General features: G+C 73.5%; 1 protein-coding gene across 1 annotated transcript in view; it reads right to left on the reverse strand.

Moving 5' to 3' along the window:
* CACNA1H (calcium voltage-gated channel subunit alpha1 H) overlaps positions 1-23,257 on the reverse strand; it is a 41,566-nt gene that overhangs the window by 2,961 nt on the left and 15,348 nt on the right. Inside the window, 15 exon segments of the mRNA XM_058286730.1 lie at positions 241-348; positions 350-450; positions 538-628; positions 887-1,042; positions 1,139-1,256; positions 3,556-3,741; positions 4,300-4,451; positions 5,712-6,121; positions 8,533-9,247; positions 9,342-9,434; positions 9,561-9,864; positions 11,060-11,219; positions 11,752-11,849; positions 12,267-12,400; positions 12,472-12,583. Of these exon segments, the coding sequence (XP_058142713.1) occupies positions 241-348; positions 350-450; positions 538-628; positions 887-1,042; positions 1,139-1,256; positions 3,556-3,741; positions 4,300-4,451; positions 5,712-6,121; positions 8,533-9,247; positions 9,342-9,434; positions 9,561-9,864; positions 11,060-11,219; positions 11,752-11,849; positions 12,267-12,400; positions 12,472-12,583 (2,938 nt within the window).

Consider the following 23,257-nt stretch of genomic DNA (forward strand, 5'->3'; position numbering starts at 1 on the left):
GCCGGCCTGAGCCCACACACCCCTGCAGCACCCTAGGTGCTCGCCCCCGGGCGTCACCGTGGACGGTGAGGGTCTGTCCTTCCCCTTACATCCTCCCATGCCCAGGAGCCCAGGGCCCCCTCCCCGAGCTGCGTGTGCCGCGCCACCCACCCCTCGTGGCCGCCCTGCCGAGAGGCCTGCTGGGGCGGGGTCTTGGAGCCCGTTCCCGGGAAGGCCTCAAGGGCAGGGTCGGGGTCCTACCAGAGACCTCTGGTCCCCCGGCTGAGGGTCCCCGGAGCTGCTGCTGCCGCGCCGCGAGGCCTGGAGGCTGGGGGCCGCGTCCGGGTGCGGGGACCCCTTGGGGGTGGGCCATGGGCGTGGCCGCCGTGCGCACGATGAGGGGCGGGGGCAGGCTGGCGCGGCCGTCCAGGTGCCCGTTGGGGGTCAGGGCCAGCGAGCACACCTTCAGCTCTGGGGGGGGCAGGACGGGCGAGTGGGCTCCTGGAGGGCAGCAAGCAGGGCGTCCCGCCGCGCCCCCCGCCCCTCCCGCACACGCACCTGCGGCTCGGAGGTCTCTGAACTTGTCGAATTCCTCCTCAAAGTGGGTGGACGCTTTGTCCTCGTCGGTGTCGGACCTGTTGGCGTCGCCCTGGCCCGAGCAGAAGGGACGCCGGGGCCTTGGGCTGCGGCCGGGGGGGGACGTGGCCACGGGCTCTGCCTGGGCAGGGGACCCCACCTCCTGGACGTGGGCTGACCCCGGGAGCCTGCCCGACGTGCCCCCGCCCCTCCCCCACTCCTTCTCTCTCCCTCCTGTTCCCCCGCCCCTCCTGTGAACTCCCCCCTCCCCGTCCTCCCCCTCCCCTCCCCTCCCCTCCCTGTCCTCCCCGCTCCCTCCCCCTCCCCTCACCTCCGCCTGGAAGCCCTCCACCAGGATGGCCACGAGCAGGTTGAAGAGCACGTAGTTGCCGAAAGTCATGAGGGCCACGAAGTAGAGGGCGGCCCAGGACGAGGTGGAGGCCATGCCGTTGTAGAGCACGACGTTCCAGTCCTCCTGCGTGAGGATCTGCGGGGACGCCGGGCTGGCCGGGGGCCCCACCGCGCGCACCCCTGCCCCGCGCCCGGGCCGCGCCCCCCAGGCCCCCTCCCCCCGGGGCGTCACCTGGAACACGGTGACGATGGCCCACAGCAGGGAGTCGAAGTTCTTCCTGTCGGGCACCGTGTCCCCCGTGTCGGTCTTCAGGCTGAACTTGCAGCCGAAGAGGTGCATGCCCAGGATGCTGGGGGGAGGCGGGCGTGAGCGGGGGTCCGGGCGGGGTGGGCGAGAGGAGCGGGTGTGAGCGGGGGTCCGGGCGGGGAGGGCGAGAGGGGCGCGGGGCGGGCGTGAGCGGGGGTCCGGGCGGGGAGGGCGAGAGGGGCGCGGGGCGGGGGTGAGCGGGGGGGGGGGTGAGCGGGGGGGGGGGGGGGGGGCCCGGGCAGCGCGGGCGAGAGGGGCGCGGGGCGGGCGTGAGCGGGGGTCCGGGCGGGGAGGGCGAGAGGGGCGCGGGGCGGGCGTGCGGGGAGGGCGAGAGGGGCGCGGGGCGGGCGTGAGCGAGGGGGGGGGGGGGGGCCGGGCGGGGAGGGCGAGAGGGCGCGGGGTGGGCGTGAGCAGGGGACTGGGTGGGGAGGGCGAGAGGGGCGCGGGGCGGGCGTGAGCGGGGGGGGGGGGGGGGGGGGCCGGGCGGGGAGGGCGAGAGGGCGCGGGGTGGGCGTGAGCAGGGGACTGGGTGGGGAGGGCGAGAGGGGCGCGGGGCGGGCGTGAGCGGGGGTCTGGGCGGGGAGGGCGAGAGGGGCGCGGGGCCGGCGTGAGCGGGGGACTGGGCGGGGAGGGCGAGAGGGGCGCGGGGCGGGCGTGAGCGGGGGGGGGGGCCGGGCGGGGAGGGCGAGAGGGGCGCGGGGTGGGCGTGAGCGGGGGGACTGGGTGGGGAGGGCGAGAGGGGTGCGGGGCGGGCGTGAGCGGGGGGGGGGGGGGGGCCGGGCGGGGAGGGCGAGAGGGCGCGGGGTGGGCGTGAGCAGGGGACTGGGTGGGGAGGGCGAGAGGGGCGCGGGGCGGGCGTGAGCGGGGGTCTGGGCGGGGAGGGCGAGAGGGGCGCGGGGCCGGCGTGAGCGGGGGACTGGGCGGGGAGGGCGAGAGGGGCGCGGGGCGGGCGTGAGCGGGGGGGGGGGGGGCCGGGCGGGGAGGGCGAGAGGGGCGCGGGGTGGGCGTGAGCGGGGGGACTGGGTGGGGAGGGCGAGAGGGGTGCGGGGCGGGCGTGAGCGGGGGTCTGGGCGGGGAGGGCGAGAGGGGCGCGGGGCGGGCGTGAGCGGGGGGCCGGGCGGGGAGGGCGAGAGGGGCGCGGGGCGGGCGTGAGCGGGGGGCCGGGCGGGGAGGGCGAGAGGGGCGCGGGGCGGGCGTGAGCGGGGGACTGGGCGGGGAGGGCGAGAGGGGCGCGGGGCGGGCGTGAGCGAGGGACCGGGCGGCGGGCGAGAGGGGCGCGGGGCGGGCGTGAGCAGGGGACTGGGTGGGGAGGGCGAGAGGGGCGCGGGGCGGGCGTGAGCGAGGGACCGGGCGGCGGGCGAGAGGGGCGCGGGGCGGGCGTGAGCAGGGGACTGGGTGGGGAGGGCGAGAGGGGCGCGGGGCGGGCGTGAGCGAGGGACCGGGCGGCGGGCGAGAGGGGCGCGGGGCGGGCGTGAGCGAGGGACTGGGCGGCGGGCGAGAGGGGCGCGGGGCGGGCGTGAGCGGGGGGGGGGGGGGGGGGGGCCGGGCGGGGAGGGCGAGAGGGGCGCGGGGCGGGCGTGAGCGGGGGTCTGGGCGGGGAGGGCGAGAGGGGCGCGGGGCGGGCGTGAGCGGGGGGCCAGGCGGGGAGGGCGAGAGGGGCGCGGGGCGGGCGTGAGCGGGGGGCCGGGCGGGGAGGGCGAGAGGGGCGCGGGGCGGGCGTGAGCGGGGGGCCGGGCGGGGAGGGCGAGAGGGGCGCGGGGCGGGCGTGAGCGAGGGACCGGGCGGCGGGCGAGAGGGGCGCGGGGCGGGCGTGAGCAGGGGACTGGGTGGGGAGGGCGAGAGGGGCGCGGGGCGGGCGTGAGCGAGGGACCGGGCGGCGGGCGAGAGGGGCACGGGGCGGGCGTGAGCAGGGGACTGGGTGGGGAGGGCGAGAGGGGCGCGGGGCGGGCGTGAGCGGGGGACTGGGCGGGGAGGGCGAGAGGGGCGCGGGGGTGGGCGTGAGCGGGGGACCGGGGCGGCGGGCGAGAGGGAAGGGGGAGGAGGGGGGGGGTGGGCATCCTCTCCACCACGCGGTGGGCCTGGCCCCAGGGATCCTCGCGTCTCGCCCCCTCTGGCGGCCTGAGCCCTGTGGCCGGCTCGTGCCTCCCCGTCCACCCTACAGCCGGGCGCCTGGTGAGCAGCGGCAGAACGCGCACCCGCGGCTGGTCCCACCCGACCCAGCGCCAGCCCCGTATAGAGCAAAAGCTCAATGAGTGCTGGGCGAGCGGCACGGCGGGCAGGTGGCTGTGCTTCCGCTGGTGCTGCACCTGCAGGAGTGCCCCCCCAGGCGCAGGCGCGCCCACCTGAAGATGAAGATGAAGAGCATGAGCAGCATGCAGAAGGTGGCCACATTGTCCATGGTCTTCACCAGCACGACGAGCTGGCGGCGCAGCGCGGGCAGGAAGCGCACCAGCTTGAGCACGCGCAGCAGCCGGAACGTGCGCAGCACCGAGAGCCCGCCGTCCGCCTGCCCCACGATCTCCCAGACGCTGCGGTGGAGCGCAAGCCGGGCTCAGGGTCCTGGCCTGGCCCCCTGGCCCCCTGCCCCCTGGCCCGGTCCCAGCGCCCGGCCCCAGCCTGGCACCCTCCTTGGCCCAGGAGCAAGTCCGGCTGCGTCCAGGCGCCCGGGAGCTGCCTCGTCGGCCACCACCCCCAGTGGGGGCCCGGCCCTCCCGAGGCTCCTGCCAGGTCAGGGGGCTTCTCAATCGGGGACCCTCCCCCCTGTGCCAGGACTGCCTGTCCTCACCCAGCCCCCTCCCCACTCGACTCCCGGGGGCGCTGCCCCCTCTTGGGGGAGACTCGGGGGGAGTGCGCCCAGATTCTCGCGTCCGGCCGTGATCTCGCTGCAGCAGCTGCCCCCGGCGGCAGGCGTGCGCAGCCAGGACGCCCTCCCGCCGAGACGCAGCCAGCCTGGGGGCGCCAGCCGGTGCCCGCGGCGGGACGTGGGCCCCAAGGCAGGGGCCCTCCGCCCGGGACCATTGCCTGGGCCGCCGGGCCCCTCCCGCCCACCTCTTCCTCCTCCGGGGCGGCCCCGCCCGCGGCCACACCTGATGACCACGATGACGCCGTCGAAGATGTTGTAGGGGTTGCGGATGTAGCCGAGCGGCCCGCAGGCCAGCAGCTTCAGCGCCATCTCCAGCGCGAACAAGCTGGTGAACACGACGTTGCTGATCTCCAGCGCGTTGGTCAGCTCGTCGGGCTGCGGCGGCGGCGGGCGCTCAGGGCCGCGCTCCGGGGGCCGTGGGGCTCGCGCTCGACCCCCGCCCAGCCTTGGCGCCCGCCTGACCCCACTGCCCCTCGGTCCCGGGGCCGCCGCGGGCTCCCCGAGCGCAGGCCCCCGGGAGCTGCCCGTCCACCTGCCTGCCCCGCCACACCCCTTGGGCCGACCTGACCCTGGCCAGACCCTCTGCCCCCCCCGGGACTCAGTTTCTTCTTCTGCAAAATGGGGGTGCTGGGGGGGAGGCAGAGGCTGTTGCCCCAAACACTGAGTCGAGGGCGATGAGCACGGACGCGCAGCGACATGGCAAGGGAAACCGGCCGCAGGGACAGGAGGGACCCCGAGCTGCTGGCTTCCCGCGGGTCTGTGTGCACCCATGCACACACCTGCATGTGTCTGCCTGTTACAAGCATGTCTGCGCGTGCACGTCTGTGTATCTGCAGGTCGTCCACGTGTAACCTACGTACATGTCTGCATGTACATGTGTGTGCACGCCTGCAGTTGCCTGTGTGTTACACATATGTGCGTGTGCATTTGCACGCCTGCTTGTTGTCTGCACACACCTATGTGCGTGTGCACAAAAGCTCTCATTCACCCGAGACCGTACTTCCGTAGCCCTTTGCTCTCCCCGGGTTTCAGTCTCGCCCTCCCCTGTGACCAGCCCAGCCTGGGGCCTGCTGAAGGGAAACAGGCTGGAACTTCCTGCGTCCCCCCGAGTTGAACCCAAGGAGCCCACGGACCCGAAAAGCCCGAGGGTGGGGGCGGGAAAGCAGCTCGGGGGTCCTCAGCGAGCCGCGCACTTGGGCTCACTCTCACCCTGCTGGCCCCGTGCTGGGGGCGACTGAGGGGGCCGTGCAGCGGCCCCGCACCGCCAGCCTCTTCCTCCCACCAAGGGGTGCCACAGGGGCATAGCTGGGGGTCTGCGTGACGGCGGGGGGATCAGAGCTGGGGCAGGGACGGCCATGTCGGGGCTCACCTGGGGGGCCCACTCCGGCCACCTCCCCCCCCCGGGAGAACCTCCAGGCAGGAAGTGCTGCGCCCGTGTCCCCACCTGGTGAGACCCCCGCCCGAGGAGGGGCCGCGAGCACCCGTTTCATCCAGGTCCCGGGGTGGCCCCAGCCCAGGCCGCTCCCCGCCTCCAGCCCCATGTCCCCGGACCCCCCGGGCCCCGCCGGAGGTGCAAGCCCACGCGAGGGGCTCCCACCCGGCCGGGCTCCCCGAGGTCTCGCCGCCGCCGCCCACCTGCTCGTGGTACTCGACGCCCATGCTCAGCGTGTTCACCAGGATGGCCGCCATGATGCCGCGGTTGAAGTACTTGCTGTCCACGATGCGGCGCAGCTTGGCGCCCGCCGCGGCCCGCAGGCGGCCTGGGTGCGCGGGTGCCCCCGGTGCGCCCTGGCCCGGCACGTCCCCCACGGGCGTCTGCGTGGGGTCCCGGCAGTCGCGGCGCCGCGCATCATGCGTGAACTCGTAGACGCCGCTGCCGTCCGAGCCGCCGCTCTCCGAGTCGCTGGGCTCCGGGGCCGCCTCCCCCGGGCCGCCGGCGCAGAACGGGCAGCTCTTCAGCTCGCAGCCCAGCGTGCCCGCCGGGGGGCTGGGCAGTGCGCAGGGCACACTCAGGCCCGACAGCCGGCCGGGGGCCCCGCCCAGGCCTGCGGGGAGGGCGGTGTCAGGGCCCGCCCGGGTCTGCGGACTGGACATGACCGCTCTGGGGAGGGGCTCCCGCAGGCGGGGTTAGCTAGGGTGAGGGCGTGCCAAGGCTGCACCGCCCGGACGCCGTGACAAGGGGCCGTGTAAGGACCCACGGGGGACGACCACACGAGGGCAGAGGGGAGCCAGCAGGGAGTGGCCGCCAGCCCAGGACCCCAAGGCCCGCTGGCGCTGGATGCAGGGGGCAGGAGCACGGCCCTGCCCGCACCCGCGCCCGGGCCTGCCCGGCCTGAGGACGCGTTCACGCCAGCCGACGGTCCTCTAGCTGGGGAGCCGCGGGCTGGATGCGGTGGCGCCCCGGGCGTGCAGGGCCCCGGAGCCCACTCCCAAGGGCCGTGGGGCGGGGGCCGCTCAGCGAGCAGAGGCGCTCTTGAGAGCTGCGCCAGCCGCAGGAGCTCCACCTTCCTGCCGCCACGGTGAGAGGTGAAACAGCCAGGACGCTAAGGGGCCGCCTGTGCCCTGGTCCTGGGGGGCTGAGGCTGCTCTAGCGACCCCTTTTCCTGTTCCCTTCAACTCGGCCCCTCCAAACAGCGGCTGCCTGCCGCAGAACAGGTGTAAGCGCGAGCTGGGTGCTGAAGGCCCTCCGTGCCGCGGACCCTTCCTGAGCCCGCGCGGGACCACGCCGTTTACTAAACGCCACACCTGCACCAACGCTGCCCACGGGCCTCTGAGGTCAGCTTGGCGCGGGCCTCGCTCAGGCCCCCCGAGCCTCAGGGACAGCCAGCCTCGGGGTCACTGCCATGGGGTCTGGGGCTCCCGGCGTTAACACTTGCGGCGCGGCCCGGCCTGGCAGGCAGCTGGGTGCCCATGGGGAGGGCGCACACCAGCGAGGCGTGCTCTGGCCCCCGTGTGGGCACGCCCACCCAGCCTCAGTCCCCACCTCTGCCCCGAGGTCAGGAGGGGCCAAGCAGGTGCACGGACCCCACCTCCCAGGGGTCCCAGGGTCTCCCCGCCCAACCGGGTGGGAGGTCATGAGAGTCTGCAGGGACACCCAGCCAGGCTGAGGGGAGAGGCTACGGGACAAGAGGTGGGGCCTGCACAGGGGGAGGGGCTATGGCGAGAGGAGTAGTTTGGGATAAGGGGCAGGGCCTGCACACTGGGAGGGGCTAAAGGACGAGGGGTGGGGCCTGCACACTGGGAGGGGCTATGGGATGGAGGGGCTATGAGACAAGGGAGGGGCCTGCACAATGGGGAGGGGCTATGGGTGAGGGGCGGGGGCCTGCAGGGGGAGGGGCTATGGGGAGAGGAATAGGGCCTGCACATGGGGAGGGGCTAAAGGATAAGGGGCGGGGCATGCACACTGGGGAGGAGCTATGGAGTGAGGGGTGGGGCCTGCACAGGGGGAGGGGCTACAGGGGGAGGGGAGGGGCCTGCACATGGGGAGGGGCTATGGGACAAGGGGTGGGATCTGCACACGGAGACACTATGGGATAAGGGGCAGGGCATGCACACTGGGAGGGGGTATGGGATGGAGGAGCTATGAGACAAGGGGCGGGGCCTGCACTTGGGGAGGGGCTATGGAGAGGAATAGGGCCTGCACATGGGGAGGGGCTAAAGGATGAGGGGTGGGGCATGTACACTGGGAGGGGCTATGGGGTGAGGGGCGGGGCCTGCATATGGGGAGGGGCCTGCACACAGGAGCTATGGAATGGGGGCAGAGGCCTGCACACGGGGAGGGACTATGGGATAAGGGTCAGAGCCTGCACACTGGGAGGGGCTATGGGGTGAAGGGCAGGGCCTGCACATTGGGAGGGGCTATGGGGTGAAGGGCAGGGCCTGCACATGGGGAGGGGCTATGGGATAAAGGTCAGAGCCTGCACATTGGGAGGGGCTATGGGGTGAAGGGCAGGGCCTGCACATGGGGAGGGGCTACAGAGCAAGGAGCGGGGCCTGCACACAAGAGCTATGGAATGAGGGTGGGGCCTGCACACTGGGAGGGGCTATGGAACGAGGAGGGGCCTGCACACGGGGAAGGGCTATGAGATGGGGCGGGGCCTGAATGTGGGGAGGGGCTATGGGATGGGGAGGGGCTTGCGCTTCTGTCTGCCCTGAGGCTGCCCGGCCCCTGGCCGGCTCCCTTCTCCTGGGCACGCTGGCAGGCGAAGGCCTGAAGGCACGGGAAGGGGCTGTGGGCAGGGGAGGGCGTCTGCGCCCAGCTGGCTGGGAAAAGGATTCTGGGGTGGGGCCGCACACCCTGGAATCCCGTTTCCCAAAAGGGGAGAACCGGGGCTCGTGAAGACCCGTGGGGCCCAGGACCACTTCCCAGGAGTCCCACCCCGCCGTGGTCTCCCTCTCTGTGGGGCGCAAGTGCGTGCGTGCGCCGTGCTCCCCAGCCGGGCCCTGGTCCACTCACCGTGCTCCCCGACCAGGTGCTGGATCTTCTCGTAGGGGTCGGGGCCCCGCAGGCCCGGCGGCCGCCCGCCGCGCGTTCCCTTGGCCCCAGGGCCGCCGCCGCCGCCCGCCGCCGAGGGCAGGATGGTAGGGTAGTTCATGGCGCCCAGGCCCGCGGCCAGCTTGAGGCCGGCGGTTGCGGCGGCCCGCGCCCGCCCCTGCGGCCCCTCCACGTGGCAGTCAGCGTGGTAGACACTGTGCACGGACTCGGCGTCGGGCGGCGCAGGGCCGGGCGAGGGTGGCGGGAGTGGGGTGCCGGCGCGCACCAGCCTGGCGTCCCCGGCCCTCAGCTCAGGCCGGCGCGGGCCGCCACTGCCGAAGTGGTAGTGGTGGTGGTGGTGGTGGTGGTGGTAGACCAGGTGGTGCACGGAGCGCGCCCGGCGCCCGGGGCCCTGGCCGTGCAGGGCGCCGTCAGGGTCCGCCTTCTTGCGCCCCCGGCCCTGCCAGCGGGCGTAGAGGCGCAGGGTGCGCCGCTTGAGCTTGCGGAAGACGTGGCCGGCGTACTTGAGCAGCTCCTCGTAGCAGCTGCCCGGCTCCGAGAAGCTGGCCAGGGTGCTGTCGTTGGAGAGGCAGCGCGCCCGCTGCTCGCGCATCAGCCGGCTCTCCCGCTGCTTCGTCTCCGAGAACTGCGTGGCGATCACCACCAGGCACAGGTTGATCATGAAGAAGGAGCCCACCTGCGGGGCGGTCGTGTCAGCGGCCCCTGGCCGGCCGCGGCCCCCCCAGGCCTCCCGGGCCCCACCCACTGGCTCCCGCGCCCATCGCTCTCACGATGATGAGCAGGATGAAGTAGATGAAGTTGTAGAAGGAGTGGGCGTCCATGACGTAGTACATGATGTCCACCCAGCCTTCCAGCGTGATCACCTGGGGGCAGGACGGGGGACTGCAGCTGAGACCCCGGCGGGCCTCCCGCCGTGAGCGCCCAGGCTCCGGGCCGGCCGGCGTCCCCCCCACCCCCCGCGAGTGCCCGGGCTCCGACGGGCACCCCACCTGGAAGATGGCGATCCAGGCATAGCCGATGTTGTCGAAGTTGATGGCGCCGTTGTGCGGGTTGTACTCGCCCGAGCGGCACACGTTGTAGTACTGGTTCCAGTTGATGCAGGCGTTGCGGCCGGCGCCCCCCGCCTGCCCGTAGGCCTCCCAGCCCAGCGTGCACTCGACGCGCAGCTCGCGGCGGCTGGGGATGTGCGAGCAGCGCTGCATGCCGTTGTCGCGGTGCGAGGAGCAGATGAAGGGGCTCTCCTCGCCCTCCTCCGTCTGGTAGTACGGCTGCAGGAAGCTCAGGTTGCTGTTCCTGCGGGCGGGGCCGAGGGCGGTCAGGGGACGGAGAGGGGCGGCAGGACCCCAGGGGCGGTCAGGGACGGTGGGGCGCTCAGGATGTTCAGGGAACAGACAGACAAGGGATGGTCGGGGCACAGACCCGGCTGGGGGAGTGCCTCTGACCAGCTCGTGTGGGGGCCGCTGTCTGTGAGCAGGGCCCTGGGGACAAGCCCGGCTGCCCCGAGCACCTCACTCCCGACACAGGGACCGCCCCACGAGGGGTGCTGCCCGCCTCCACCAAGACGCCCCAGCGCTTGGCCGCGCTGGCCTGGGACCTCCCTGCCCACACGTCCTCAGCTGGCGGGAAGCCCGGGGCAAGAAGGGGCTTCCGGGGTGGGTGGACACACCTGCTGTACCAAGGAAGTCCTTGGGGGGGCTCAGGACCATCCCCACCTCCCCTAAGCGGTCACCCTGAGAGCTCAGGCCCTGAGAAAGGGTGAGCAGAGCCAGCCAGGGCCAGGGCAGCCCTGAACGGTGAGGCCAGAGAAACAGAACAACAAACGGGAGGAGGCGGGCACAGGGACCCAGAGGGCTCCCCTCCAAGGGCGGGGCAGCCGAGGGGAGGGGCAGGGGCTGTGGGGAGGAGCCTTGGGGGCGGAACCAGCAGGTGAGGAGCCATGGGCGGGGCCTCATGGTGGGCGGGGCCTTGCTGACGGTGGGTGGGGCCATGGGGTAGGGAAGCCTCATGGGTGGACAGAGCTGCATGGTGGGGCCTCATGGTGGGCGGGACCTCACAGCAGGCGGGCCCTCGCAGGTGGTGGGCGGGGCCTCAAGGTTGGCAAGGCCTCATGGGTGGGCAGGGCTGCATGATGGAGCCTCGTTGCAGGTGGGGCCTGGCAGCGGGCGGGGCCTCAGTGGTGGGCGGGGCCTCATGGGTGGTGGGTGTGGCCTCAAGGTTGGCAAGGCCTCATGGGTGGGCAGGGCCACATGGCGGGGCCTCGTGGTGGGTGGGGCCTGGCAGTAGGCGGGGCCACACATAGTGAGGCCTCATAGGCCGCATGGCATGGAGGCCTCATAGTGGGCGGGGCCTCAAGGTTGGCAAGGCCTCATGGGTGGGCAGGGCCGCATGGTGGGGCCTCGCAGTGGGTGGGGCCTGGCAGCGGGCGGGGCCTCGCGGTGGTGGGCGGGGCCACACAGGTGGGGAGGCCTCGCGGCGGGCGGGGCCACACCTGGCCAAGGCGCCATCCAGGAAGCAGCGGTTGCGCAGCAGGCCCGCCCAGAGCTGGACGCCGACGATGCCGAAGATGAAGAAGACGAAGAAGCAGAGCAGCAGGACGTTGCCCAGCATGGGCAGCGTGTCCAGCAGCAGCGTGACCAGGATGCGCATGCCTGGGGCGGAGGGCGGCGCCCAGCTCAGCCCCACCCGGCAGGAAGGGTGGGGGCAGAGGCAGGGCCAGGCCCGCCCCGCGGGGGTGCCAGGCTCTTCCTGCCGCTTCCTAGCTGGAAGGGGCGCCCGGGCCTGCTACCCCTGGGAGGGGGAGGGGTTCAGAGAGCAAAGCGCACACCCACAGAGGGGCAGCCCCAGCCCAGGGCCTCGCTGGCATGGGAGACAAGGAAGCCACCGGGACCAGCCCCTCGGGATCGCCCCAGATTCCACCTCTCCCCGCTGGAAGCAAACGAGGAGCCCGAGGTTCTAACGGAACCCCACCCCTGGGGGGCAGGCCGGGCAGGCAGGACCCCACACTGCCCGGCTTGGCCCGACGCACTCAGGACCTCTGTCTCCCCGGCCAGGAAGCAGCCTCGGGCCCACAGCACGTGCCTGGGGGTCTGCCTCCCCCCACCCCAGACACTGGGTTCCAGGCAGGGGCCAGGACGCCACCCGGCCACCTCCTGACCCGGGGACTCGGGGGCGGGCACTTACTGGGCACGCGGTTGATGGCGCGGAGGGGCCGCAGCACGCGCACGGTGCGGATGGCCGAGAGGCTCACGTTGTGCCCGTCCAGGGAGTACTCCATCATGCTGGGGGGGCAGGGGACTCAGGGGCGCCCCGATGCCCCGCCCCGAGCCAGGCCCCCTCATGGGCCCAGCACCCACCGCCAGCTCAGCGGGGTCCGTTTTGCTGGGCAGGGGCCCCGGGGGGCCCGGCTCCTCCCTCCACGGCAGGGCAGCGGGGGGCGGTACCCACAGCCGGGCCGGTCACCGTGAGCCACTGCGGGGGACCCGGGCACCCACCGGGGGCGCCGACCGGCCATCCAGGACCCTGCGCGCCCTGGCCACCCCCCGGCCTCACCGTCTCCGCCCCCCAAGCCTGGCTCTGGCCAGGTGGGCCAGGCCGGGGCGGCACGCCCGCGGGGCTAGGGGCGCACAGGCAGGGTCTCCCTCCTCCCCGCCGCCCGCGCTCCCCGAGGAGCCCTGCCTCGGCGTGGGGACGCGTACCCCGCCGTGACGATGAAGAAATCCAGGCGGTTCCACGTGTCGCCGAGGTAGCACTTCTGCCCGAAGAGCCCCAGGGCCACCATCTTGATGACCATCTCCACCGCGAAGAAGGCGAAGATGAAGTCGTCGAAGGCCTGCGGGGCGCGCGCCTGAGCGGGGGAGCCCTGCGCGCCGGCCCGCCCGCCCCGCACCCCCGGCCGCCCACCTCGAGGATGCGGCAGCGCTCCGAGCGGCACTCGACGTCCTCGCAGGGCCGGAACATGCCCAGGGTGACGCAGTTGAGCAGAATGACCAGCATGCTCACGTGCTCGAACCACGTGCGCGAGTTAAGGAGGCGGCGGGAGGGGTGCGCGCCCGCCATGCCCGCCCCGCCCCGCCCCGGAGAGCCGGGCCCGGCCCCAGGGCGCAGCCCCTCCCGGCAGCTGGTGGGCGCAGGCCCTGCCGCCCTGCTCTGCGGGGAGAACAGCCCCCCGGGCGCTGGCCACTGGGAGACCTCCCCAAACCTGGCCTGGTGGGGGGGCTCTGGCCCCAGCACAGACAAGGAAACCGAGGCCAGGGTCAGGACGACGGGCGGGCGCCCCTAACCATGGGATTCTGGACACCCCCTGTAGCCCCCGGCATAGAGGGATAAACTGAGGTACGGAAAGGAAGTGTAGATGGTGGGCTGGAGGCCAGCGGAGGTCCCCGGCCAGGGTCCTCCCCTGCCCCCTCTGGTCCTGAGTGCCCGCCTGGACGCCCCCACATCCAGCTCTGGCACAGGGGCTTCGGGGACCCTGCCCTGGGGGTGGGCCAGGCCCCGGGCCACTGGAGAAGGGGTGGAGGAAGAGGCTCCAACGTAACAGCCTCAAACTGGCACCAGGAGGGAAGCCCGACGTGCGCCATCCATGCAAGGGCGCACGTTTGTATCCACGCATGTGGCCTGAGCGCCGGGGCCCTCCCTGGCCGCCCCGTGGGGTCAGTGGCCCCAGGGACGAGGGCCGGCCCCCTGGGGCTGGGCACAGGTGAAAACCCCGCGCCGCCCAGAACCGGCCACCAGGTGGCACCCCGGCTCCACATGCGGCCCCGAGGGTGAGCCTCCCCCGCCCCCGCAGCCCCCACCCCCGGTGGGCTCGCCGGAAGCAGGGCTGGACGCCTGCGGCCGCGCTGAAACTGGGGGACGGGCCGAGGCGCCCAAAGCCCCCAGCTGCCGGGTGGGGGCCCTCGGGGAGGCGGCGAGTGGAAACACCCCCACACTGGGGGGCCCGGGGCCCACGGCGGGGCAGACCCTCCCCACCCGACGTACCCCACCCCAGAGCATCACGTGGCAACACCCGGCTGTCTGAGGGGTCTCCTAGCCTGGCACGAGCTGGACACAGCTCAGCACCAGGGGGCGCTGGGGACGACCCTGGGCAGGGGTGGGTGGGTAGGCTGGGGGCCTGGGGGGCGCAGAGGCCTCCGGGGCCTGGAGGGGCTCACAAGGGGGCTCTGGGCCAGCGCCGAGGAGGCACTCACTCTGGGGGGCCAGGGCCCCAAGCAGGCCCCCCCGGAGCCAGGACCGCCCGGCGCACCCCTCTTGCGCCTAGTCCCGGCCCCTCCCTGGTCCTGGACCCCCTAGTCCCCGCTGGAGCACGCGGCCCGGCGCCTGCCAACACAGGTAATTACATGGTTCCGCCGAGCGCATCGCGCTTGCACTTAACGGGTTTGGCGCTGACAAGTGCGTGGCTGTGATTCAGCTGCGGGAAAACAGGCGCCACGTCCCGCCGGGGCGCGCAGGCCAGGCCCCCAGCGCCCACAGGCCCCCGGCCCCACGGGGCCCCAGGGACGGTGCGAGGCTGTGCTCCGGGTCCCCCGCTGCCCGCCTGTCCAGGCGGGCGGTGCAGGGTGAGGGGAGGGGGGCACCGACACCTCCAGGACACCCAACCCACCCGGGAGCGGGACCTGCCCGTCGTCGGGGTGCAGCAGGGCCGAGGCCCAGGGCTCACAGGGGTCCTTCCGCCCAGCCCCGTGCCCGGGGTGGACCCCTCCCCCCGTCTTTCCAGAGCCCCACTGCGCCAGGAGAGCCAGGTCCATCCCGCGCCCACCACGGGGAGTTGCGCCCCGTGGGCTGCACCCGGCGCCGTGGGATGAACCCCACGCAGCAGCTGGGGCCCTGGGGAGGCCCAGCGTGGGGAACTCCCCCACTCGGCAACACAGCCAGGGCCCTGGCACCCCTGCCCCTTCCCTGTCCCCGGGGCGGGGGTCCGAGACCGGGCGGCTGCCCCCTCGCCAGCTCCCTGCAGAGGCGAGCCCGGCCACCCGTCTTCCCTAGTTTGCTCGGGGGAGGGGGGCAGAAAGCCCATTCCCAGAAATGCCCCCAGCCCGACCGGAAGGACTCGCCAAGCGGGTGCCCAGGAGCAGCCCGCCCTCGGGGGCGTGGACCCCAACACCTGCCCAGTACCCCACACCACGATGGGGGAGGGGCGGGTCCTAAGAGCCCGACAAGACCTGAAGGGCACACCTCCCCGGAGCCCCCCCCCCAGAGTCCCCCCAGCGGGCAGGGCCCCGGGAGCCATGCCTGCGCTGAAGAACACGCAGGAGCCGGTGCCGGCACGAGGACGGCGCACTGGGACCTGAGCTCAGGGCCGCACGCAGCCAGGCGACCCGCCAGGTAGACCCGAGAGGACAGGGAGCAGCGGCCGGGGTGCCCGGCGTGACCCCCCATCCACAGCGGCCAGTGTCTGCGACCGCAGCGCTCTGCCCGCACCATGCAACCTTGCCTGAGTGAAGTGGTGACACGCCGCAGCGGGGGCTGCCCAGAGGGCGTCGCCTGGAGTGAAACTAACCAGACGCCGGCCGGCAGCGGCGGTGGACGTCCGCGGAAGCAAACTGGTGGCGAGGGCAGCGCAGAAGCTTCCGGGACGCGGGAGGGGGCGGGCAGTCGCGGCTCCCCGGGCCGTGACTGTCTGGGGTGAGGGAATGGTCCTGGAGCCTGACGGTGCAGACGGTTCACAGCACCCCAGGGACAGGCGCCGAGCTGTGCGCGGAGCCACGCTGCACACGTTTCACCACGACGAAAACAAAGGAGCGGCCCGTGTGAGCTACGACAGACGCGTCGGGCGCAGGAACGCGGGACGCCGTTTACGGGAAAGCCCACGAGGCGAAAGGACGTGCTTGTGCAGGGCACTCGTTTCGCACACGAGGGCGTCGGAGGCTCTGGGAGGACACGCTCGGGCGAGGACCGTGCGTCCAGCGGGCAGGAGCCGGGCTGGGAGGGGAGGCGTCGGAGCCAGGAAGGGCCCGGTGGCGCCTGGGCTTTGCAGGCCGCGTCCGCGTGGCGCGTGCATGTCGGCGTCCCAGCTGCTGACCCGAGCCCCGCGCGCGGGCCTGCAAGGCCGGCCCCCCGGGTCAGCATCTCCCGGCTGGCAATCTTCGGGGCTCCCTGGCCTTCCCATCGCGTGGCAGCGCACGTGGCCGCGTCCTCTCCTTTCTCTTCCGGGTTCCGGTGCCTTCCGGCTGCGCCTGAGGCTTCTTGGGACCTTCCCCGGCAGCACAGGGTTAGCGTCGGGCCGATGGCGCCGGGCTACGGTGTCCCCAGAGGGCAGGGAGGAACATGTCCTCCGGCGGACACAGCTCCCAGCCCCACACCCTGCCAAGAACAGACGCGCGCAGGGCCGTGCGGAGGGAGGGGGCTGTTGGCACCGGAGAGCCCCCAGGTGTGGGACCCGCAGCGCAGGGTCCGGCCGCCAGCGGTCAGCAGAGCCCGGGGGACCAGCGGAGCCCCCTGCCCACCCGCAACGCAGACGCCTGTCTCTGTGCTCGCTGGGGTCCCAGGGTGGGCAGCACGGCGGGAGCCCACGGGCCTCTGTCGTCGCCCACACTGGGGCCGCGTCTCCAGAAGTTGCTGCGGCAACAGGCTCACAAGCGGGACCCAAATCCAGGCGGCCGCACCTGCCCTTGCCCGCCGACGGCCGCGCTGCGGGGCCACGGAAGGCTGCTGGCACGTCCAGGCGAGGCCGAGCCCACCACCGTCCCTCCTGCTCCCCGCCACCCACCCGGGCGGCCCCGGCAGGTGCTCAGCAGTGCCCGTGAGCCCAGCGCCACCCACGGCCCCCGCACCCTGGCCAGTGCAGCCTGCGGGCGGGTGTGCTCCCTGGCAGGCCACCCATGGGGGAGGCCTGGGGGGCGAGGGTGGGGACTCGGGCGCTGAGAGTCTGGGGTCCAGGGCCCAGCAGAGGCCGAGCAGCTGCCCGCACCCGCCATCCAGCCCTCCAAAGGCGTCGGGGACCCAGCCAGGGGTCCCCACCAGCGTGGCAGCCCGGGGGCTCCCTGGGAGCCTATACCTGCCCCCCAAAACACCGAGACCCACCTGGGGGCATGGGCCACTGCCCACCCCCCGGCAGTTCAGGACGGCTATCCCGTGAGCCTCTTGGTTCGTTACCTGGCCAGCGAGGAAGTTAGGTAATTGGGGCTTCCGCCCCCATCACCCAGGCCTGGGGCGGGATGTTCCATCTGCAGGTTTGGGGGCGCCTCGACTGTGTGTGGAGACAGCCCCTGGAGGGGGCAGGCCACGGGCCACCCGGCACACGTGTGCACATGCTTGTACACGCCTGCACATGCACAGCTGCCCTCTCGCCCCCAGCCCTGCCCCACGGCAGGCTGTCCTGAGCCCCGAGGCCTCTGCCCCCAGCCCCGGGCCCCCTGGTCCGGCCCCCGCGTGAGCAGGGGCAGCCAGGCCGGGCGGGGGTCCCGAACAAGGCCGAGTGGCCACTGAGGGCGCTCCATGGGGGCCGGGGGGGGGGCGGTGAGGCCGCCTGGTGGTCCTCAGCAGGGACTGACCCCGGGGACAGCCGATGGGGCGGGCGTGGCGCTGGCAGAAGCCCCCCCCGTTCCCGGAGGCGGTTGCCATGACGACACGATGCACCGAGGTGAGGAGCCTGGGCCCAGAGGCTGACGGAGGAGGGGCTCCCGGAGGGCGTCCCCCGCCCTCCCGAGGGAGCCCACAGACCCCCATGCACCCCGAGTCCCCGGCCACCTCCACGCCACCCGCCTTTCTGCCGCCAGGTGGTTCTGGGGGAGGGCGGGCTCCCGAGGCCCGGGACCCCTCCCCACCCCCGGGCGACGAACAGGCCGAGGGCAGCACCCGGGGGCGTAGCCTCAGCCACCCATGACCCCCACCTCCCCAGGGAAGCCACCGTCCTGAGATTGTCGCCAGCGTCCACTGGGCCCGTTCTACAGCTTTCCGCAAACCGGTGACTCAGCGTCGCGGCAGCGGTACCCCCGCCCCTCCCTGCCTCTCACGGGGGCCGCGGCCTGTCCCACGGGGGGACAGCCAGGGCCCCGAACCGTGGCCACTTTCCAAAGGCGCCAGGACGGGGGCTGCGTGGCAGCCGAGAGCCCCTCGCTGGAGGGCCCACCCCCAGGCTCGCCCCCCCCCCGAGTCCCCACAGCACCCCCAGCGTCCCCCCAGCTCTCTCCAGCCTCCACGCGGCCGGCCCCCACCGGGGGTCCTGCCCCCCACTCGGCCAACCCCGCGCCCACCCCTCGCCTGGCCCCGGGCCTGCCCGCCCGGGCTGCGTGACTCACGCTCGCCGCCGGGGCTGGGGGCGGGGAGGCGCGGGGAGCCGGCCAAACATGGAGCTGTTTGTCCTCCAGCCGGCGGCCCGGGACGTGGGGTCAGGCGGGGGGCGGGCGCTGTCCCGGGCGCGTGGGAGGGCTGCACCCAGGACCTGGAAGTGCGGCGTGCTCGGGGCGCCCCCCGCAGCCTGCCACCCCGGTGACGGGGGCCTGTCGCCCCACCCGCAGAGGGATGCGGCTTCTGGAACGTTCTTCCTCATCCCGGGCCCACGGCCGTGTTCCAAGAGCATCTCCCTGCGCCCGTGGCCTCAGGGAACGCTTGGTCCAACGCCAGGGCTCCCCGCCTCGCGCACGCTGCCGCCCCCAGCCCGGGCCCCTGCTCCCCGGCGCCTCCCCCTCTGCACCTGGACCCCCAGACTCGCCTCCCCGCCAGACCCCCAGGAACGAGGGGCTCCGGGTCCCACAGCACGGGAAGGGGTGGCCCCAGGACCCTCCACGGGGCTGGCCGGGCGGTCGAGCTGCCCCCCTGCCCGCCGGCTCCTGGGACGTAACCGCCCCGAGGCAAGGGGAGAGGAGCGGACCAGAGACCCCGGCCCGGCTGCTCGGGGTCTGCCCGTCTGTCATGGGGGGCACAGAGCAGGTGGCCCCCTCGGTCCAGCCCACGGCTGCAGAGCAAGACTGCCCGGTACTGCGGGCGCGGGCCGTGCCCGTGTGTGCACAGGTGTCCGTGCAGGCGCGCCAGCTCAGTGCCCGCGCCGTGCGCTCCAGGTGTGCCTCTGGGCGTGGGTGTGTGCCCTGCATGTGTGCACGTGAGTGGGAAAACCCAGATGCTCACGCACACGCGTGTGTGCCCTTCACGGCCTCGGCTCTGCCGGGGAGGAGTCGCCCGGGGTGTGGAAACCCCGCTCGCGAGGACGCCGGCAAGCCCGAGCCTGCCACCCGCAGCGCCCTCTAATCGCACACAATTAAAAAGCAACAAAACGCATGCTAATTAGGAGGTGCGGGAACGTCTCCCCTCGACTCTCGATAAAGAGCTCGATTTGGGATCTTTTCAAAGCGTAATTGAGTGGAAGAGCGCCCCGTCCCCACCCTCCAGTCACAGCGCCTGCAGGACGCCTGGCTGTGCCAGCTGCAAAGTCTCATCCGGCCGTGACAGCCACTTGGTGGCAGCATGCGCCAAAGCCAGCAAGCACTTCAGGGGCCAGTGGCCGCTGGGAACGGTCCCCCCGGAGGGGCAGCCAGCCCCTCAGCCCTGCTGCGTTCCCACCGTTTCCAGCTCTCCCCACCGGTCTCCACGTCACGGCTCTGGCTCGGTTCCCGCTGGGAACAGCCGCTGCGCCCCCACCCCAGGGCCCAGAAAGGCGGGGCATGGGCAGGGGGAACGGCGGGGAGAGGCCGGGGGAGACGAGGGCACGTCCGCGGGGAGGCCCGCGGGTCCCCTCCGGGCTGGAATTCTCCAGGCCAGAAATAACCGCGGGGCCTGCGTGCAGCTGCGCGGGGCCCGAATTAGCAGCCTTCCGTGGGAACGGCTGGCGCTCCGCCGCCTCCCCCGGCCCCCCCAGCCGCAGGCCACCCCAGACAGCACGCACCCCCCGGGGGTGCCGGGCTGGGGGGTCCCAAGTGGGGGCCGCTCCCTCCCCCGCGCCTGCCACCTCACCCCCGCCCGGCCCCTCCCTGTGGCCTGCACCCGGCCTGCTCCGAAGCCACTGGGTGGCCCGTGCCCCCCACAGCCACGGAGAACCAGCCACCCCCCTGCCGGGCAGGGGCCGCACCCCCAGGTGTGCCCCCGCCTGCACCTCCAGCTCCCTCTCTGGGGTTCTCCTTGCCCCGGGAGCCCCCAGCCCCTCTGCCCGCCGCCCCCCGCCGACCGTGCGCGGGGCTCCCTGTGTTGTGTCCAATCCCCGCCTGTACTGGGACGCGCGGCCACGAGACACGCGTGGACCTGGCTCACCTGTGCGCACATGGGAGCGTGAGCACATGGGTGTCCGGGCCGTGGGGTCACGGTGCAAGCGGCTGACCATCTGTCCCCGGGAGCCAGCCTGGCCCCCACTTCCGGCTCCCCGCCAGGCCTCCCCGCTTCCCCACGAGCGTTGCCTGGCAACCGGGTATTTACTAAGGGCCCTGCTCTGCGGGCCTGTGCTTCCCACGGCCGCACGTGTCTGCGGCGCGCCCCGGCCCTCGGGTCAGCAGGGCCCCCTTCCGGGGTGGGGTGGTCCCCCGCGCAGGCTTCCCAGGCTCCCCGGTGTCCAGGATGGCCCGGGCGTGCCGGCGGAAGATGCGGGGCCCTCCCCAGGAGGCACGGCCGCCAGGCCTGCGCCTCAGCAGCCTCCGTTCCAGGCTGGGTGGGTCGGCAGGCGGGCGGCTCCAGCACCCCTCGCCCAGAGAACCGGGGCGTTCCCGCGGCGGCCGTCCTGGTCATGCAGCCGCTCGTTTTCCAAGCATGGGGGCTGCCCTCCTCGGGCCACGCGCCCCGGCCACGGCCCCCAGTGACAGCAGAGCAGGCACCCCCGGCACACCGCCCCCCACCGCAGAGCGCAGGCAGTGCCTCCCAGAGAAATCCGCCTCAGAGCCCGTGCCGGCAGGCGAGAGCGGCCCTGCCATCTCCAGGCAAACTGGAAACCACGAGGGGAGGCGCTTTTGGGGGTGCCGGCCCGGGCAAGCAGCGCCACTCGGGGGGACTGGGGAGCACAGGGTGAACCCCACCTTGGGAGGAAGCCAGGGAGGCGGGGGAAGGGGCCAGGGGCCAGGGCGGGGGTCCCAGGAAGGAGGACCTCCTGCAGGCCATTGGCTTTTCATTAAGCAGGTTCACTCACGGGCTTTCCAACCCCGTGCAAGGACGAGCACCTCGACACGCATGAGGCAGGGCCGCCCAATGTGCCCGCACGTGGACCGACACACCTGCACGTGGACCGACACGCCTGCACATGGACCGACATGCCCGCACGTGGACCGACACACCTGCACGTGGACCGACACGCCTGCACATGGACCGACACGCCTGCACATGGACTGACACACCTGCACGTGGACCAACACACTTGCACACGGACCAGCATGCCTGCACATGGACTGACTCGCCTGCCCAGATCAATGTGCCTGCACACCAACATGCCTGCACACGGATTGACATGCGTGCACATGGACCAACATGCCTACACACAGATCAATGTGCATGCACACCAACACATCTGCACACGGGCGACAGGTGTGCAGATGGACCGACACGCGAATGCTCCGCGCTTCCGTCCGAGGCCCCCGGGGCCGCCCAGGACCCCTCCCTCGGCTGCCGCGGCAGGAACCCAGGAGGGCGGCCCGCCCGTGGGGTCACACAGCCCCTCGGGGGCCTCCTGTCTGCCAGCGGACCCCCGCCTGCCGCGTGTCAGGGTCATGTCCTGGCTGAGAGGGGCCCACCTTTCGCCTTCCAGCCCCAGCATGCCTGTCCCGCGCTGACCCCAGAATCAGACCCCTCTGGACCCGCCCACAGGCTGGGGGGACCCTGGCCCCACAGAGGCAGACGGAGCGAGGAGGGGGCCGCTGCCGGCTCGGGGCGCGGCCACGCCCGGCCCCCAGGCCGCCCCGCACGTGGAGGGCATGGTGCCGCACCAGCCCCAGCCCTGCCCCCGGCCCGCGGGTTATTAATAGCCGTGACATTTACCAAGGGCGGCCCCGACCCCCCAAGAGCGGCCGGGAAGCCTGAGCGCCGGCTCAGCCTCAAGGTCCCCGAGCAGCTGCCCGGCCTCAAGGCCCAGCGTCCACGCCGCCCCAGGCCCCCCGTCCAGTGGCTAGCCCTGACCTTCCCACGCCACAGTGGCCGCTCTGGGTCCCGTGCAGAGCCGGGCCCAGGGCCAAGGCCGTCCCGTGGCCGTGCAGCAGCAGTGACGTGCCAGGCCGGGCCTGCCGGGGGGCCACGCTCACAGCCCCTCCCTCGAGCCTGAGGATCAGATGCGGGTCCCCGAGCCACGGCGGGGCAGGGTGGGCAGCCAGGGGCCGGTGGGGGCCTGTGCCCTGCGTGAGGAGCCGGTCACTACCCACGGCCCGCCGCCGCGCCTGCCACGCGAACCCGCCCTCCTGGGGCATGGCAAGCGCACAGTAGGCCTGGCAGCAGGGCCTCGTCTCCAGATTGCACACAGTAGGTCCACGTGCCGCACGGGGCCACGGGCCTGTACACACAGCAGGGCCTCGAGAGCGACAAGCTACGCACAGTAGGGCCTCGGCTCGAGGAGGCGCACGTGCCCCGCCTCTCGCCCCGGAGTCGGGGGCCGACCAGCGGGGTGGGCACCTCCTGTCCCACACGTCGTGTCACCCCTGCTGCCTCCCCTCCAGCCGACCCCCCAAATTGACCCCGATAACCTGGTGCATTACATTAGAGGGGGGTCCCTGGACCTACAGGACCAGTGTGGCTTCCGTGAGCTGTCCCTGTCACCACCTCCAGACTAACGACGGGGCAGCCCCGCTCACCACGGCCGGACGTCCCGGAAGGCCCGGGGGCCCTGCTGGGGGCTGGGGGGCTGGAGGCACAGCCGCGGCACACAGCAGGTGCTTGCCCCTGAGCGCGCGTCCCTGCCCCTCCCTCGCTCGGCCGCGTCACAGCCCCGCCGCCGCACCCACCCTGCCCAGGCGGCCAGGGACTGCCCACCGCCGGGGAATCCGCGAGCCGGCGCCCCCTCCGGGGAGCCCGTGACGCGCCGACGGGGCCCCTCGCGCAGCCGCGGCGCGAGCTAAATTTACACTTGGCTGCTGGCGGGTGTTACTCCCGTTTCGGGGCTCCGGGCTCCTGGGAGGAGGCGTGCGTCTTCGGGGTCCAGCACCCGCGGAGGGTGGGAGGTGGGCATGGGAGGGTGGGGCCCGGGCCAGGAGCTCCGCCCACGCGCCCGCCGCCACGAGGACCCCCGGGTGGGGGGGTCTCCGGGTGGGCACCGCTGGGGATGACGCCACCAGCTGGTGCCTCGTCGGGCTCGCGCTCTCACCGGCACGGCGGAGCCTTCCAGAAGCTGCCCGACCCGCACGGTCAAGCAGGCCCGGGCAGGGCTGCCCCGCGGGAGGGGGCGGAGACCGCGGGGTCCTAACGTGACGCCGCTCCGGGCGCCAAGGTCTCGGGCTTGGGGGACGGACCCCACGCAGCCCGGTTCCAACCCCGGCGAGGACGGCACCGGGCTCCGCCCTGTTCCAGGAACTCGGCTCAGCGCAGGGCGCGTCCCCTACCCGGGCACCCCGCCCTCACCCGGGCACAGAGGTCCCTCGAGGCGCTCCCTGACCGCCCCGCAGGAGGGCCGGCCACCGGGGACAGCGCCCTCTCCCGCGCGCCTCGCGTGCCCCCGCCACCGCGGGCCCCTCCCCGCGGCGGCACCCCACGCCCTGCGGTGGGCCGGGCGCTGCGCCTGCCCGTCTCCTCCCACGTGACCAGGCTGCGGTCACAGAGTGCGCAGGCAGCCCCAAGTCCAGGCGCATCAGGGAGGAGC

This window comes from Dasypus novemcinctus, chromosome 23 (genome assembly GCF_030445035.2).
Source record: "Dasypus novemcinctus isolate mDasNov1 chromosome 23, mDasNov1.1.hap2, whole genome shotgun sequence".
NCBI classification, from domain to species: Eukaryota; Metazoa; Chordata; class Mammalia; order Cingulata; family Dasypodidae; genus Dasypus; species Dasypus novemcinctus.